The following is an 18,428-nucleotide window of genomic DNA, read 5'->3' as shown; positions in this document are numbered from 1 at the left end:
GGAAGGAATCCCATGCAAACCCTTCTAGAAGATCCAAAGTTTGTTGAAATATTTGAATGGCTGTGTCAGAAGGTATCCTGGCCCAGAGAAACCCTCTCACCCCCAAGAAAGCGATCCTTTAGGAGGCATTTTGGTCTGGCCCAGCTACATCTTGGGTGGTCCCCCCCAGACTGGGTGTTAAGTCTGGTTGTGAAGAAGGCCTGGTGGGAGCCTGAGGTGAAAGAGCCCATTCCAAGGAAGCCTGATAAGATCCTTCTGCCTCTCAAAGGCAGATGGCATTGGATCATACCTTTTTAATTGTCCCTGATTTTCCAGAGCATCTTTGACTTTGCCTCATATTTTTGCCATATCCCTCATGAAATGGTTGGTGTTCTGTTAAATTATTGGGGTTTGCAGTCAGCAGTATTAATTTCACATTTCATATTGTTCAGAAACAACTGCATATTGATGCAAAACCTTCTTCTTTTAATTTTTTAAGTGGATTGAAGTCCTGATTTTTAGAGCTTTGTCTCCCTCTAGTTTATATTTTGGCATTGCCCAGAATTCTTGAGCAAAATATTTGAAATGTATGCACTGGATCAAGGTTTCTTTTGTGGATTGTATGGTTGTTATGATGGCAGTCCAAGAAAAATAATGTTTCATTTGAGTCCAGTGGCTCATCCTCCACACAGGAATTCATGAGAGAGAGCCTACATCATAAAGCATGGCTTTGCACTGGTTATCTTCACAGTCCATGCACTGAAATACTTGGTGCATATGACAGTTAGTGTCACCTGGTAGAAAATCCTATTGAAATACTGAAAAATTGCCATGCTCCAAACTTCATAAACAGAGTTGCAGTGGCAGCTTCTCAAAATATTGCTTTGCTGCCATGAAGTTTTTGCATAATGCATTGGATGGTGCAACGACTTTACTGTGAGGCAACAGGCGTGTCTCGAATTGTGCAACCTTTGTTGAAAACACCAGAGCATCCTTCACCATTGTCCCAAGGGAGGGGTCCTCTCTGTGTGGACCTAAGGCAAAAGAAACTTTGCTCTGGAGTGAACAAAAGAGAATCAGCTTTGCAATCCCACAGCATTTCTTTGCAAGGAACCAAAAGAGCCTAACACCAGCCATTCAAGAAACGTTATGATAGAGGGGGTTCCTACAGTCATGGAGGCTTCTCTAATGGATACTGCCTAGAGGAAGAGGCAGTTCTTAGTCAGGTCTACTATGGCCCGTTCCAAGGGCAGCAGAGGCAGCACCCCGAGGAACTTGCCTGACTCTTCATCTCTGGAAATAGGGGACATTTATTCCTTTAGTTGCCAACATAGCAGGCCATAATGCAGGGCAAGTGGATCAGGGGATATAATATTCAGAGACTGTCCATACTCTCTTTGACATCACCTAGGCCATTACTACTTCCCGTTATATGTTCCAGCACTAGAGAAGGCAGCAGCCAAAAGAGAAGTAACTTATCCTCTTAAGAGCCATCCTAGAAGTCCTACTTGACTAGTGATGGTCCAGATCTTCTCTTCCAGATGTTTGTTCCCCAAGAGGATAAAGGATCTCATGCTTATTGGCATCTGTGCACTAAATGCATTTGTAAGTAAAACAAGGTTATGAATGTTGCAGTCAGTCCTTTAGTGCTTTCAGGAAGGAGACTGGATATGCTGTCTAGATTTCCAAGATGCCTGTTTGCGTATCAGAATTGCCAGGGCTTCTAGGAAACTGTGACTCTGGATGTGGGAGCCATTCATTACCAGTTCAGAGCCCTACCCTTTGGCCTAACCACCTCTGCCCACACACACACACACACACAGCCTGTATGTTCACACTGTGTATGACAGTGGTTTCAGCTCATTGGAGCCTGAGACTGCAGGAAATCAGAATATTCCCACACCTTAACAAACTGACTGCTTGTCACCACCAGCTTGGAATTCTTGATAAAGGTAAGAGATTACTTCCTGCAGCTGTGCATACCCTTTGAAATTGCAGCAAACACTGCAGAGTCACAGCTGGAGTTGTCTTTGTTCATAGACTGCCACATGATCACAGTCATGATAACTGAACTTCCACTAGAAAGAATTCAGTCTCCAGTATGTTGTTGCCCCCTCTGATCCATCACCCCACACTGGCAGGCTTGATGCTGAAGGTACTTACCCATATGGTAGCAGCAGTTCATCTTATGCCCTTTCCTGAGTTCTGCAATGGTCCTTCATGTTAATTGGTCTCAGTTGGAAGGAGCCATGGTTCAACCCATTCACATCTCAAGGGCCTGTTCCACACACCTTTAATTGTGGCTTCACTGGCCCAACTTGGACAGAAAGATGTCCGTTCACTTTACCTCTCTTCCACCCTCACGGTCACTACAGACATGTTTGCCATGGGGTAAGGGAAGATCAAAGGGACTTGGAATCAGCATGAGGCCTTTCTAAATAAATTAAAAAAAAAAATCAGTATTCTGGAAATATGAGTGGCCTTCCTTGTGCTGAATGCCTTTCAGGGTTGCCTTCCTTGTGGTTTGATTGCAATCCACACTGACAGGGTTAGTAGTAGAGTACATCAACAACCACTAAAAATCAGATAACTGTCCTGTTTGTCAGTGAGGCTGTGGGCGCAGACTGTAACAGTCTCAATGTTTTCTGATGGTATTGCGTAATCCCATTTAAACCAATTATTTAACAGGCTGAGCAGATTTATCTTGTTGCTGCATGAGTTGTCAGCAGTGCAGAAGGTCTTCCTGCTTTTTGGGAAGTGTTGCTGTGACCCATTTGTCTCCCCATCTAACACAAAGTGCAGCAAAATCTTTTCTGCCTTCCCTCTACATGGTCACATGCCCTGGGACTCTCTGGTCTATCCTTGGCTAACGGGCTTAAGTTATGCTCTTCTCCCCTTCCTGATGATCATGCAGTTTCTTCAGAAGTCCAGGTTATACAAGGGTTGAGTCATTCTCATAACCCTGTTTTGGCCATGACAAATATGGTTTCATCATCTTTGGCCTCACTTAAATCATAAGCCCAGGTCTGTTCACTCACCCATCTGGCAACCATCATCCAGCCTGTCACTCCCTCCAGTTAATTCCATAGTTACAACACTGCCACTAGTGGCCAGGGACCATTCATACCTTCCCAGGGTAGTTCTTAGCCTCTCAAGGGGCCCTGTATAAGGAAAATTTGGATTCATTTTTCTGTGTTGGTATATCTAGGTATTGATCATTTTACAGGTCCTCTTCTAGCAGTTGTTTTTGACAATTTCTGGTACTTCTACCATAAAGGTCCTTTTTAGCAGTCATTACCAGCTTTGGTTATAGGTTTAACTCTTCCTGTTAGCAACACAATGAGTGATGAGCTTTCTTGAGAGGGGCCTTCCTGCTGAGATTTTCCTTAGAAAGCCCCATCCCTCCTTAAGACCTGAACTTTTATTTTTGAAAAATTGACCCACTCAATATTTGAGCCAGCTGCTACAGCAGACTTAAAATATGTTTCTTGGAAGACCTTGTTCGTAGTGTCTAGTACGTCGGTGTGGGAGATTTCAGAATTTATTTCTCTTTCCTGCAGGGTGCCTTACTTCGTTTTCCATAATGGTAGACTGACACTATGAGCCATGTTCTTGCAGAAAGATGCCTCAGACTTAGCTTTCAAACCATCTTTTAACTTGATTACCACCCCTCCATAGTATTTCAACCGAGATGAATTAAAAGCTGCATTGCTTAAATTTCATAGAAAGTTGAGGATTATTTGCATAGAATGTGTGTGTTCAGGAAGAATGATCAGCTCTTTGTTTCCTGTGCCAGCAAAGGTTTGGGTAGAAAAAATTTTGTAGTTGCCCTGTTCAGCTGCCTTGCCAGAATGTGTTAACATTTTATTGCACTTCAAGTGACACGTTACTTCCTGGGCTAGGCTAATGCCCATTGTGCTAGGTATATGGCTACTTGATTAACCTTCTTCAAAAATTTGTCAGTTGAAGACATTTGTGCTGCTGCAGTATGGACTTCACTGCACATTTCAGGATGCTACAAGCTGGATGTCCGCTTGTGTTCCAGGCCTTCATTTTAGGCCTCCATACTTCATCATGATTCCATCCAAGATGTACTTCTGCGAACTGTGTCTTAACAGTTGAAGTAAGTATACAGACAGGATTGACATGAAAGTTATGTACTTAACATAGCAATAAATCTCAGTGATCCATGTTCACAGACTTCAGCATTTCTGCCCTTTGTCCACCTCCAGTTTATGTTGTACTTTTTGCAGTCGCCTGATTGATCTTCTGGAGGCCTTGTTTTTTCCTGCATTGCTTTGGGAATATCTTTGCTCATCTTGTCTAAAAAGTGAAAAATGTAAGGCTACAGATGAGTGAGTTCAGAAGTTTTATGTAAGTTACGGGAGGAGCTTGAGCTATGGAAATTCCTATGAGTCAGAGTCAGCGCAGGCAGCATCACCCAGTGTTGACTATAAGTGTACAGGCATAGTTTGTAGACATGTCATTCTGGTAAGTACTTGGCAGATTTTTGCTTAAAGAAACTGTTTGTTGTGTTTGAATTGTGGTGGTTTTGCATAGTACTGCTGAATATACATGTGCAGCAGTGTTTTTGAAAACAGTTTGGTAAACACTAGTGAGCAAAGGTATGGGAAGTTGTAGATGACTTCATTTCTACACTGGTAAAATTTGCACTCAACTCTCCTGATAAAGGAATGCCATACCTCACTTCAGCTTCTTTGAGTAAATATACTTTTATGTGTTTCGTTGACATGTCTGTAATTAGTGTGGTGAGTACTTATTTGGCCTAGTTAGTATATGTCTTGGGACAGGTACAAAGTAAAATTTATAATAGTTTGATTAGGTTTTAATTTGTATTCTAACATTGTTTCCTTTATTAGGATAAAGTACTTAAAGGCTGTACATTAATAAATGGAGAAAGGTGACACAGTCATGAAACCCAGGAAAGCACAAACAAGGTTTGAAGCAATATTATTTTAAACATGTGTAATGTGGTTAACAAGTCATTTTTATATTTTGCAACTTTAAATGTAGAGAAAGAAATGTCATGATTAACACAAGAGTCAGATGTTGCATTACGTTTCCCTATGTATGTCTGTAGTGGATTGAAAAGACACATCCAAAACCAAATCTTCTGGATCTGAAAACTTAATTTAACTCTGTATAGTGTTGTTGTAGTCCACCATCAGTAGAAACTAACCAGGACAGCCTTTGTTGCCTTCCTTGTTTCAGCCTTACCATAGTAGGTAACCTAATGATCTTTTGACTTCGGTCAGCATCAGGATCCTTTGTTTTTGCTTTTATAGGTCCTGATTTTACAAAGGGCACAGTGTTGCAAAAGTATTATTTTCACACCTCTGTAGCACTTTAAAGCAACTGTTGCATGCAGAATGTTTTTCTTTTTGAATACCACTGTGTGACTTGAGCTTGAAGCAAGGTAATCTGTCTGGAGCACAAGTTTTTTGCCAATAGTTTACATTTGTGTTTACTACAAGATTTAACACCGACACAATCTAATGTAAGCCCCTTCACTGGGTTTGGTTCTGATTACCAGAATTTTAAAAAGGGACAAGTCAAGGTAGTAATTTTCTAAACCAGGAAAGAGAAGACAGTTAGTGGCATTAGGTGTATTTTAAGAGGTTCCAGCAAGCCTGGATTCTAGTGTAAGTCACCAGCTGTATGTCAGAAATGCTGAACCATATTACTGAGGCATAAGTGATATAGCGTTCTAATGTTCAGTAACTGTTTCAGATCATGCATCTATAAAGGTTAAGATAAAAATGCAGGGTAATGAAATAAAAATGAGACGCTGGAGTTTTCCTGCTCATCTTTTAAAAAGAGGAATTTAAGGAATGGAAAGGATTTGAGAGTAATTAGAGAGGATAGACATTTCTGCAGACAAGAGAAATCTAGGGAGTGGAATAAAATGAAGTTTAAAATATGGTAGAATAAGAAAGAAAGAGGTATGGGAAGAGTAATGGGAATTTAGAGGGGTTTACAAAGGTTAAAGTATTACAGAAGAAGGATGATCGCACAGAACAAGCAGAGAGGCAATTGCTGAGTATTAAATGAAAATAAAGGCATATTTGAATAATATGCATGTGGTGTTGCTGTTAAGCAGCTATTTTTTTATAGCTTCAGAGCACAAAAACTGTTTGTACAAGAGTAGAAAAGGATGTTGCCAAACAGGAAAACTATGACTATAAAAACAACTAGAGATACTAAAGAGGTATTGCAGATATTTAGAAAAATTCTGTGAACATTTGTATAAAGCAGAGGAAGAGGGAAACCAAGAAAGAGCACGAATGAAAATATTTATGAAAGGCTTGATTATGGCAAGTTAGAGGAAGACTAGTCTCAAGAATTAATAGCTAAGATAGAAAGGGATGAGATAAAATGGTGATGTACAATCACCAGGGAATTCTCCAGGAATAGGTGGTATTCCTGTGGAAGTTTGAAAATTAGGAGGGAAGAAAGTGACAAAGATCAGAAAGATTTTTAACAGTATTCTAAAGGGAGCAGTGCCAGCATCTTGGAAGAAAGCTGTGGTGGCTATTACCCAAAGAGGGTAGGACTCTTCAGACTCCACTTGTTATAGACCAGTTTCACTTTTAAACAAGTTTTATAAAATGTTTGCCTGTGGTAGCTATGAGAACAGCAGAGGTGTTGCCACAGTGATTGGTATGGATCTGTGTGGTTTTGTGGAGAGGAGGCAAACTTGTGACAGAATTAATAGATCTTCTGTCTTTAGATAATCTTTCTTATTTTCAGTGGTGATGGACAGGTTGACAGACGAGATCATACAGGACTCCCCATGGACTATGATGTTTGCAGATGACATTGTGATCTGCAGTGAGAGTAGGGAACAGGTGGAGGAGACCCTGGAGAGGTGGAGATATGCTCTAGAGAGAAGAGGAATGCAGGTCAGCAGGACTAAGACAGATTATATGTGTGTGAATGAGTGGGAGGATAGAGGAATGGTGAGGATGCAGGGAGTAGAGGTGGCAAAGGTGGATGAGTTTAAATACTTGGGATCAACAGTTCAGAGTAATGGTGACTGTGGAAGAGAGGTGAAGAAGAGAGTACAGACAGGATGGAGTGGGTGGAGAAGAAGTGATTTGTGACAGATGAGTACCAGTAAGAGTGAAAGGGAAGGTCTACAAGAGGGTAGTGAGACCAGCTATGTTATATGGTTTGGAGACACTGGCATTGACAAAAAGGCAGGAGGCAGAGCTGCACGTGGCAGAGTTTAAGGATGTTAAGATTTGCACTGGGTGTGACAAGGGTGGACAGGATTAGGAATAAGAAAAATACCTCACAAAGAGGATTACTGGCCTCAAACAGATGTCCTACGCAGACCGTCTCAAAAAACTCCAGCTTTACTCCATCGCATGTCGCCTACTCATTGGCAATCTCTGCCTAACATGCAAAGCTATGTCAAACCCAGAGCTGTTGGACATGCCCCACTTAAAGAAATTCCAATCCCTCCGAGCTACATGCTCTAGGGACCTAAACCTTGTCACCACAATAAACAGAACATGCTGGAGGGATAGATTCCTGTTCCAGAGACTTCCCTTACTCTGGAACACACTACCTGTCTGTCAAACAGAGCTCATTAGCACTCTTCAAGAAAAATCTTGGTGATTGGATGGGAAATAGGAAATTCACCCCAGGGATCACTTCTGTGGCACTGTTCGACAGGGGCACAGGAAAATAATTTTCTTGGGTGGCGAAAGCCAAGGTATCTTTTTGGCTAGGCGTATGTAGGCCCTAGGGCTAATAGCCTAGTTACCTACCTATGAACCTATAAGTATATTAGAGGATCAGCCCAGGTTGGAAGGTTTGGAGACAAAGCCAGAGTGGCAATATTACGGTGGTTTGGACATGTGCTGAGGAAGGATGCAGAGTATATTGGGAAAAAGATGCTAAGTGTGAAGCTGCCAGGTAACAGGAAAAGAGGAAGGCCTAAGATAAGGTGTATGGATGTAGTGAGAGAGGACATGCAGGTGGTTGGTGTGACAGAGCAAGATGCAGAGGACAGGAAGGAATGGAAACAGATGATCCACTGTGGCGACCCCTAACGGGAGCAGCCAAAAGAAGCAGCAGCAGCAAGGAAAATAAGGGACTCTCAGATCCAAGGATAGAACTGGTATGGTATTATTTTGAACTTGATAAATCCCGGAAAAGGACATTTCGATGTTGTGGAACATTTTTGAGACAGTTTCATGTCTTTTCAGGATATAAATTAAATGAAGATAAAACAGGGGGTATAGTAGTAAACTGTGTACCTACACATGAATTTGTTAAGCAACTCTTGATTGTGGATAGTTAAGATATAAGCAGTTAAGTTGTTTTTGGCCCCTTTAGTTTTATATACAGGTCAGGAATATTTTTATCAACCAGAGAAGTTGTAGATGACAAACAGTTAAAGAAATATATTTGGGTAGGGATGAAGGCAAGAGTTAAGTCAGATAAATTGATTCTGCCAATAGAACAAAGTGGTTTAGGATTACCTGATTTGAAGGGATCCTTTAGAGCTATGCAGTTAAGATTTATGTACATAGCTCATGCAGAAAGTTGTATGTAAAAGTGAAAACCAGTGATTTTGAAACTTGAGACAGAGTAAGTAGAGTATAGGATTTAAGGAGATTAGCAACTACACAGAATATTATATTTAAAAGGCATTCTAAAAACTAAGCTAACACATTAATGGAGAGAAGATTTTAGCAATAGTGGTGACAGCAAGTATGGGTATAGAAAATAGGCAGGAGAGGGCTGGAGTTTACTGAAGAAAATTAGCAAAGGAGCCAGGGTATTGGGACCAAATAACTAGGGAGGGAAAGGTCATAGAGTAGGATTAGGCCAAGCAGAATTTTGGACTGGGGGTTAGAGACTGCTTTCCCTACCAGGCATGGATAACAGTGCATAGGCAGAGACAAATATAGATACAGGACTACTGCATGAAAGACCAGCTCTGGTGGAGTTTTTAGTTGAGTCTAGAACAGAAGCTTTTGCTAGAAATGGCTAATTAGTTGGTCATGTTATTGTAAGTCAATCTGAAGAGATAAGAAAAGATTGGGAGGATATAATATGGTGCCCTTGTAAGCAGCAAAGTCCAGAAAGTGTAGGATTTGTGCATGGAAGTATTTAAATAGGTATTTTTACAACCCACGCGGACTTCAGAGGATTTTTTCTTGGGTAGATAGCAAGTGTTGGAGGTGTGATGAGAGAGAACAAGAATATTTTGTTTTAGGAATGTAATGCGTTTTCAGATTTAAAAAATTCCCTAGAGTACATTGTCAGGAATGTTGAAGGAGCAAACTGTTGTAACTTAGAAAATTATTCTTTTGAGCTGAGATGCAAGATCTGAGGTGCCTAGACGTAGTGAGGCTTTACTCATTTTAATGCTGTTGGCAATTACTGGAAAATGGACATCAAAATGTAAAACAGCCATAACTGAAGTGTTGAATATTTTAAAGGTTATAAAAGAACTGGAGGTGGGATCTTTCAGAATTCAACAGGACAAACCAAAATATTGCTGTTGACCCCCTTATGGCCAAGACAGCATTGGTTTCCCCTTTCCCTGCATCTAGCCAAGGACAATCACCACAGGTTACCTTACAGGGTGGACCTTCTCACACAAGACAAAGGAACTCTCATCCATCCCTTCAGCTGACTTTGTGGGTGATAGGGTTTTAATTCCTTTGACACCTATTCTCAGAGGGACATGCTTGGGGTTCGGCAGGACACCCAATACCAGGAAATCCTACCTAGCCAAGTGGAAGAGATTTTCAGTCTTGTGTCTCAAGTGGAAGAGATTTTCAGTCTGGTGTCTCATGAAACCAGGATTCACCATCAGTGGAATACCACTGGTTCTATTCTATTTGTGTGAATTGCTCAGTACAGTACACTTTCAGTTAACCGGAACTCAAGCAACCGGCACGCGAGCATCTAGCAAAAAACAAAAAAAAAAAATCGAAGTAGTACAGTACTGTTTTCATGTGTTGCACTTTTTCCCCGTAAAACTATCCTACATTTTTAGAGCTTTAGAGTTTTAAAAAGGAAGATTAAGATTAAATTCCCTCTCTTCTCAACCTGAGAACAAGTCATACCAAACAAACAGTATAAGGTACAGTATTAGTAAGACCTATTTTTAATAGTAACTCTCAAGCAACCAAAAACTAAATGTATCTGGCATCTACCAATCCCCATGGGTGCTGGTTAACTGAGAGTTTCCTGTACTGGCTTGACCGGCTGTTCAGTGAAGGCCCATATGTCAGCTGTTTTTGCCTGTCTGTCTCTATCCCCCCTCTAGCTGGCAGGTTTGAGACTAAACGGTTTCTTAAAGGTGTCCTTCACATTCGACTTCCCAGGAAACCTATTCCTCCACCCTGGAATCTTAATTTTCTCCTAGAAAAACTGACTGTTCCCCCATTCGAGCCAGCTTCATCAGCATCCTTGCAGCATTGCTCCTGGGAAATGGTGCTTCTCCTAGCTGTCACTTCAGCCAGACACGTCTCCGGTCCAGGCCCTTACGGCCTCTTCCCCCCCTTTTGGTTTTCCATAAAGGCAGGGTGTCCTTGCATACCAACCCTTTGTGCCCAAGGTAGTCAGTGAATTGTCACTCAACCAATCTATTCAGTTACCTACTTTCTTCCCTTCTCCACAAAACTCTAGTGAGAATGTATTGCACACTCTGGATGCACATAGACAACTTAGATTTTACTTAGACAAGACCAAAAGCTATTAGATAATCAGACCAGCTTTTTGTCTCCTATCATCCTAGGGCTCCGGGATTGCTGGTCTCCAAGCAGACTATTTCTATCTGGATTTTTAAGGCTATTTCTTTCTGCTATGTGAAGCATGGTCAAACCCTTGCTTCTTCTGTGAAGGCCCACTGCAGTAGGTCTGTTGCCTCATCAGTGGCCTTTCTCAAGGGATTGGACACTAGCTCTATTCTCGAAGCAGCTACTTGGACTTCTGTACATAACTTCACTAAACATTACAAATTGGATAGCATTTCTACGTTCGGAGCAAGGTTTGGCAGAGGCATACTCCATGGGTACCTAGAGAGCTCTACTGCCTCTTCCTCCACCCTCTCTTCGTGAGCTTTTGTATTCTTCCTCATGTTAAGAATACTGGAACAGATGAATAGAAGGGCATAGATTAGTTGTGTAAAATCTTACCATAATGATGGATGTCCTTTTCTTCTGTGTTGCGTTAATCTATTACCTACGTCCTTTCTCCTGCTGGTTTGGTCCCTTCCCTTAGATAGTCACAGCCTACCTTCCTTAGGCTGGCTTCTTCCTGGGGGCATTCAGTTGAGGTGGATGGCATGTATATGTCACTTTTATGGCAGATGTACGACTGCAGCCTACTTGTGACGTACCACACATCCTACAGTTAGTGAAAGACGTTTGTATACTGGCCCACTTCTGGTTGCCTGCTCTGGGGCGCTCCCTCATGTTGAGAATACTGCAACAGAGAAGAGAAGGATGTCTATCATTACGGTAAGATTTTGCACAACTATTTTGCCTCCCACATTGCAAAACTCTTAAAACTGAGATGGCACAAGTTTGTCACATTGTTAGCAATCACGATCTCATCTCACCACATGGTTTTAGTGAGGGTCATTCGTAAGTTTCTGGTCACCTCCATCATGTGGAACACACTGGTATCTGCTGATGTTCAGAATGTTGATCACCACTGCAGTAACATAAAGCTGTATGGATCTTACCCACCCTACACCAGCCAACTTCACAGAGCTTTTGGCACCTTCCATGTCTTGCAACTGCCAGGCGCTCATGCAGAACGTGACATAAAAGGAATTTAGAGTGGAAAAGCTTCAGAGCACTTTTGCCGACAGAAGTGAGCACTTATTCAGCAGACCCCATGAGTCTGTCAGTTGGCTAGCAATCCTTCAAGAACTTGGCAGATAAGTTTCCATTGGGGAAAGCTTTCCTATTTTATGAGGAAACTATCTCAAAATAACTTTTGCTACGAATCTTAACTGATTTGAACTGTCTTTTTGTATTTGAAAGTAATAGTTATGTGGGTGCCTGTGTAAACGTTTTTTGTGAGGAAATTTCTGTTTTGCCTAAAAGTGTATTCAGGTGTTAAACTTCTGTTTGGGACTGGTTGTTATGCTTGTGGGGAACTGCCAGTATTTTACTTAACCTCAGAACCACTTGCTCTCTCCCATTAATTTTACCAACTTGCATAAGCTACGGTACCCTCTTTTCTCGCCTGTTCCTCTGCTTAATGATGGAACAGACTTCAGTCACCCTGGTTGAACCTTCCGTTGCACAGAAAAAGAATAAAGTTGTTAAAGGAGTCTTTTAGGGTCAGACCAACTAAGAAATTGCCTCAGCTGCTGGTGAGCAATTTTGCTGTTGCTGTGGCCTCTTGTTCTCCAGACCACCCGTACCCCCCCCCCCCCAGTCATGTTGGTATAGCCTTCCAAGCAACCAAAGACCAGCGGAGGTAGCCACTTCCTGTTCAGCTGTAGAGATCCCTTCATGGACAAGGGAGAGCCCCTTTCCTTGGGGGTCAGGGGAATGGGCTGGTGAAGGTACTTAGTTTGGCCATGATAGGGATGTGAAGGTTGAGTCAAGAAAGCCTACGAGTCAGACACTTTTTAGGAAGAATGTGGTTTGTGAGGAAAACTTCCCGTCTTCTGTTTTATTTCCAGAGATAAGGCAGATTTGCTGATATTTAAGAAGCTTATCTATGCCTTTTTCTCAGCCTTCTGAATCTTCAGGTAAGAAGAGGAACAGAATTCCCTCTCATTCTGACCGGATATTTCAGTCAGAAGAGCAGAAGAAGGGTTGTACATCAAACTTCTCAGTCTAGGCATTTTGTTTCTGAGGAAAGTATGGTGTCTGATTTCCCTGCTCAAGAAGGGAGGAATTGGCTGTACATTATGTACATTATCAAAAGTTTGTACCAAATAAAGCGTTTTACATGAACGACTCCTGGTGACTCTGTACCTGCAGCATTTTTGGATTTTCCTTGTAGATTGTCTAACATGAAAGAGGTTTTTCAGTTGGACCAGAATGTGATTCCTGTGGTACAAAAATAATGTATTATGACTCGTTACAAATGCCTAAGGCTGCTCCTATTCCTCCTGCATTGCCTGCTTTAGAGAATGTTTTTCTCACTGCCTCTATATTACCTGATGATCAGCCTCCATCTCCCAAGAGGTTGTAACAAGTTGTACGAAGTGCCTCAGATAAACAAGTACCCGTTTTCTAACCGTAAAGCAGATCCAGCAGTGATCGATCTTACTAAATATTCTACTACTAAACTGGGCACAGCTAATAACCCTATTCCTTCTGACAAAGATGGGAAAGAAATGGAAAAGCTAGAGAAGAAAATGTATCCTCATACTTCATTTTTCAAGATTTTAAGCTGACAAGCTAATACATTAAACCTTTTGCATATTTTACAGTGTGTTTGGATCAGTTTTGAGATTTGCTTGACTTCACTCATAAAATTTTAATGGTGGTGATAAATATGAGAGATTAAAATGTCCCTTGTGTAGAGAGAGTGTTTGTCCCTTATGCCACTGAGGTGCTTAAGAGTAATCTAATTCAAGGAGTGACTCAGATTTTTAAACTCTTCGTTTCCAGATGAAATAGTAGTTTTCCCTCTGCCTTGGCTCCCTTTATCCATAAACAGTTTAAACGCAGTGGAAAAGAAGGTCAAAGAAAGGAAAAGGCTTGTAAAGTTTGAGGACAGTCCTCCTACTCAGCATGATGATCTTTCTGTTCAGGCTTACCCCCCCCCCCCACCCTGGCAACCTTTCCATGTCTCTGAAACTCCATCTTTCCCTTTGGAATTGGATTCATAGATTCATAGATTATTACTAGGCTAACTGCCCTCATGGACCATTTTTAAGCCTAGCCAATTACCCCCTGTGAGAATCAAACCCTGGACTTTGCGTTTCTAAGGTAAACACCTTAACCATTACACCACCCTCCCACATCTGTTTGTTTCAGATAGTTGGGTTCTGAAGGTAATCCAGCAAGGGTATACTTGGCCATGAGATTCTTTCTCTTTCTTCTAGAGGATCACCCCCTTTCCCAGGAACCAGAATCCTCTAAACCAGTGCCTGTCAATCTCCTAGGCAAAAGTTAATTTTTTTCTAGTTCATAGGATCATAGGCAAGTGGTAGGCTAGCTGCTTTCACAGGCCATTTTAAGCCTAACTAATTCCCTTCAAAGGTGAGAATCAAACCCTGTACCTTGTGTCTGCAGAGTAAACACCTTGACCATTATGCCACCTCTCCCATCCCAAACTAGAAGGATCCTGGAGGCCAGTGTTGGATCTTTCTCATCTAAATCTTTTTTTGTCATCATTCTGAAGTTCAAGATGATGTTATAATATTTTGTATCTCTGATCCCTCTTCTAGATTTCATGGTACAGCTGGATGTTCTTCGTGTTTCACTCTAGCTGTCCTGACTAGTAGAATTTCCTGCCATGGAAGCTTATGCTGGCCTGACTGCCAAAGAATAATCTCCTTCCTTCTTTCTGGAGCCGGCAGACGCCGTATCTGACATCACTACACTTGGGTGTAGGGGTAGTCAGCCGGCACTATGATCTGAGCTCTTTCTTGCTGTTGGATGCTGTTGGATCCCGAAGCAGAGTGCCAGTCATTGTGTTGGTTGGTCCGCACCAGAGAAAAAAAACTCCAGAGAGCTAAGTATCCCATTGAGGAACCTTTTATGTATTGTTTGACGTCAGAGAAAATTAATAATTGTCTCCACTGTGGCAAACAGATCACACCAGGACTTTTACTGTGCGTGTGACTTGCTTGGGGCAGGAACACGATGTCCCCAACTGTTGTCTTTGTGCTCACTTTACAGCAGGACCATTAGGTGTAGAGCCGAGATTTTAGCAAGTTGTCTTAGTGAGTCGTCAGGCTGTTCACGTCCTAGGGTGTCCGCTGGTTAAGCTGAGGTAGACATCCCCAAGCAAAAAGGAGATAAGGAAACATGACCCAGGCTTAGGGCCTCCGAAGACACCCGCTTGCCGTCAGCCAGTCCTCCTGGGCTAATCTCTGAAGAAGGTGAGGAGCTTTCACAACCCCATTCTGTGACCATGGTGGTGGCACAGGCCTCTGAGTCCCATTCGAAGTCCAATATGCCTTCTGGTCTGTCTACATCTTTTCAAGCCGTAGGACTCAGTCGGTTGGGTCCAGAACTGCTGTGCAGGCTCCAGCTTCTTATGATCGTGCTAAGATTGATGACGGATCTTCTTGTCGCCTACACATTGCAACAGCCTTTCACCTGCATGTGACTGTTATCTGTTCTGGGCCGGAGGTTGGTCACAGACAAAAACCTAAGGCCTCTCACAAAAAAAAGCGTCTCCAGCCCTGTCTCAGCCTAGGCCATATCAGCAGGATCTTGAGGTTGGCTGAAGATCTAATCTGTCTGGTTAGATCCAGGCGGCCTCCCCCTGAATTTTCTCCAGGTAAACGAAAAAGATACGCCCCTCCAGAAACCTCTGTGATTCTTTTGATTCAGATGAGAACTTTGACCAGGAGGATTCTGCTTTTTGAAAACTGTGCTTCGTTGATGTCCTTTAGGGATAAAATCTCAGAAGAGAATCTTGCATCAGTCTCTTCTCCTGAGGATATTTCCTTTGGTGAAACTCTTCACATCTTGAGGGAACACTTCCAAGTGGGAAGCACTGGACTACCCACAGGGTAAGAAAAGAATTAGGGAATTTCTTAATCTCCCTGAACACAACCCACTCGCCATTCCTCCTGTCTTGGAGGTGGTGGATGATGCTTTCCAAGACTCCTCCTTAAAACCAGGCTCCCTGCCTCCTGCCCCTAGAAAGCCAGGCAGGTTTTATAGGGTTCTGGATTCACACAGACATCTTTTTAAGAAACTTGTGGCAGACGATGAGGTTGTGACCCCAGGCCCTAAGGGAGTAAAAGCTAGCTCATCCAAAAACCCTTTGCCTACAAACAGGGAAAGTAGGGAATTTGATTTGGCAAAAAAGTTTGCACATCTGCTACCCTTGCCATGCTGGCCTTGAACTGCTAGATGTTAAGTTGTCTATCTCACCTTCATTCTTGCTGGTTGGGTTCGGAGCCAATCCTCTGCTCCGACTCGGCCATCTTCAAAAGCTCGAGAGCTGTTTACTGGCTTGAGGGCTACCCCATATCCCATGATGCCTGGCGATAGCTACCCATATCTCATTTGCCGCTTCAGACTGCGAGGTTGTCTTACTGGCTCAGGTTCGTATACTTCACTGTATTTTTTCTAATTTTACTACAACTTTTTCTTTTTAGTGTACCTAATTACTTAGTTGTAATATTCCGTAGATAGCTTTTATCCCTCTTGTTTTTCTTGAAAACTCGTTTTAATTAGAGAGTTTTCCCCACCCCTCCCCCCTCCCTTCCTTTAGTGGTAGCCGTTTAAGTTAGAGGCTAACCCTTTTTTGTCTCTCTAGTAAAAAAAATATATATATATATATATATATATATATATATATATATATATATATATATATATATATATATAATATAAATAGTTTTTTAGGAGTGTCAGTAGTAGTTGGACTTAGTTTTTTAGTGTGTGTTAGCTGTATAGTTTAGTTTGTTATACCTGCTAACTTGTTTTTTGCTTGTGTGTGTGTCCGTGTTTTTTCTCCTTGGTGTGTGTGTGTGATAACATGTCCAAGGATACTAAAGTGTCCGGATTCAAGAAGTGTGACTCATGCTGTCAGAAGATGTCTCTGACAGATGGTCACAATTCTTGTGTCTACAGTCTGGGCGAGGTGCACCTGCAGGACTCTTTTTCGGCCTGTCATGCTTTCAGCCCAAGGGTCCTGCAGCAGCGCAAAAGTAAGTTAATCCTTCGGGGTTTGCTTAAGCCACAGGATTCACCGGCTAAAGCTCAGCCTGCAAAATCCTCCAAGCCACCCAAGTCTTCGACTGCAAGTTCTGAGCTGTCGTTGGGTGAAGCACCACCATCTGCCTCAGCTCCGGCCGGAGCCGATGTGCCTCCCTCACAGTCGGCTCCAACACGAACATTGGAGCCATCCGTGAGTCGAAAAAGATCTAGATCTCCCTCCTTGGAGTCAATACGCTTGGCTCCACGGTCACCTCTGCTCCAGTCAGAGCGCAGTTATAAGTCCTCCCACGCCTCTCAGTCCTCCAGACTTTCGGATCATGATTTGGAGAGAGTGGTCAGCAGGTTGCTGAAATCGCAGGCCCTAGCAAAAATGTTGTCCAGCCCCCCTCATCAGGTGTCTGCTCTGTCCACTTCTGCAAATATTCCTCCTCCAACTCCTCCCTTGAGTTCGGAGCCGGAGTTCGTTGGGGTTTGAGTCGTGGAACCGTCGGCTCCGATACCTTCTCCTTCGGTTCTGTCGTCAGCTCCGATCCCATCCTTGGTCCCGTCCTTGGAGGGATCTGGGCGCTGGGACTCCCTCATCGGCTCCGAGGGGGCGAGTGGCATCAGACCCTTGTCCGACCCCGCTCTCCCTCTCGGAGCTTCGGCGCAGGTGACTTCAGCTACTACATCAGCTTCGGAGCCGTCCCCCTCGGTGCGGGGAGAGATTCCGATTTCTTTGGAACCGGAGTCTTCTCTGCGTCCGGGCAGGGACGACTTCGAGGTCATGAGGAGTGTACTGGCTCCTGAGCCAGTCTCACTATCAACCCCATTGGCTCCTCCCCCTATGGTGCCTGCGTCTGCCTCTGCCCCTCCTCCTGACCCCAAGCATGGGGAACCAGCGCTCCAGGGCACCCCTTTGGGTGTTTCTTCCTCTTCCGAGGCCTCCCCTGGTCACTCAAAGGAGCCACCTCGTAAGAGGAAGTGTAAGAGGAGGCACGTTGACTCCCCTGAGTCTGTCACATCAGATACCGACTTAGATGATTCGGAAGGGTCCCCGAGATCCCCCTCTGAAGATGTCTCCTTTTCAGACATTCTTGAAATCCTTAACCAGAGGGGGAACTGGAATACCCTAGCCCCTTCCAAGGATGAGTCGGTATTTCTGGACGCATTTGGTTCCCAACCCTCCACCTCCTGGGTGTCTCCGCCTTTCGACCCACTTATGTCTGTGGTGGTCCGCTCCAGACACAGTGGAACCAACCCCCAGGAGACCTGCTAAATTTATAACTGCACCTCAGGACAAACAGTTTTTATCTAAGGGCGTGCATGTTTGATGCCATGGTGGTAGCAGCAGCCACAAAGGAGGAGTTGTCAGAAACTTCGTCATCTCATCTGTCCATCCTCCTAACAAGGAGTCTAGGACTATGGACAGATATGGGAAGCAAATGTTTGCTTCAGCGACCTTCTCTATGAAGTCTCTGAATTATTTGTGCCATTTCATCCGCCTTTAGAGGGATCTCCTTAAAGAGCTTGGAGATACCCTCCAAGATCCATCAGCTGTGGGGGCTCAAACTAAGGTGGCCTCCCAGCTGGCAACTCTGA

General features: G+C 43.2%; 1 protein-coding gene across 1 annotated transcript in view; it reads left to right on the top strand.

Moving 5' to 3' along the window:
- The window catches only part of LOC122799216, a 971,249-nt gene that overhangs the window by 773,022 nt on the left and 179,799 nt on the right, over window positions 1-18,428 (top strand). Inside the window, exon 6 of the mRNA XM_044068134.1 lies at window positions 4,860-4,937. Within this exon, the coding sequence (XP_043924069.1) occupies window positions 4,860-4,904 (45 nt within the window). The 3' untranslated portion in view covers window positions 4,905-4,937. The remainder of the gene's footprint in view (window positions 1-4,859; window positions 4,938-18,428) is intronic.

The sequence above is a fragment of the Protopterus annectens genome, chromosome 4.part0 (genome assembly GCF_019279795.1).
Source record: "Protopterus annectens isolate FY-2018-M chromosome 4.part0, PAN1.0, whole genome shotgun sequence".
Lineage (NCBI taxonomy): Eukaryota > Metazoa > Chordata > Ceratodontiformes > Protopteridae > Protopterus > Protopterus annectens.
Note: the sequence above shows the minus strand (reverse complement) of the source record. Positions and strands in the feature narration are given on the sequence as shown.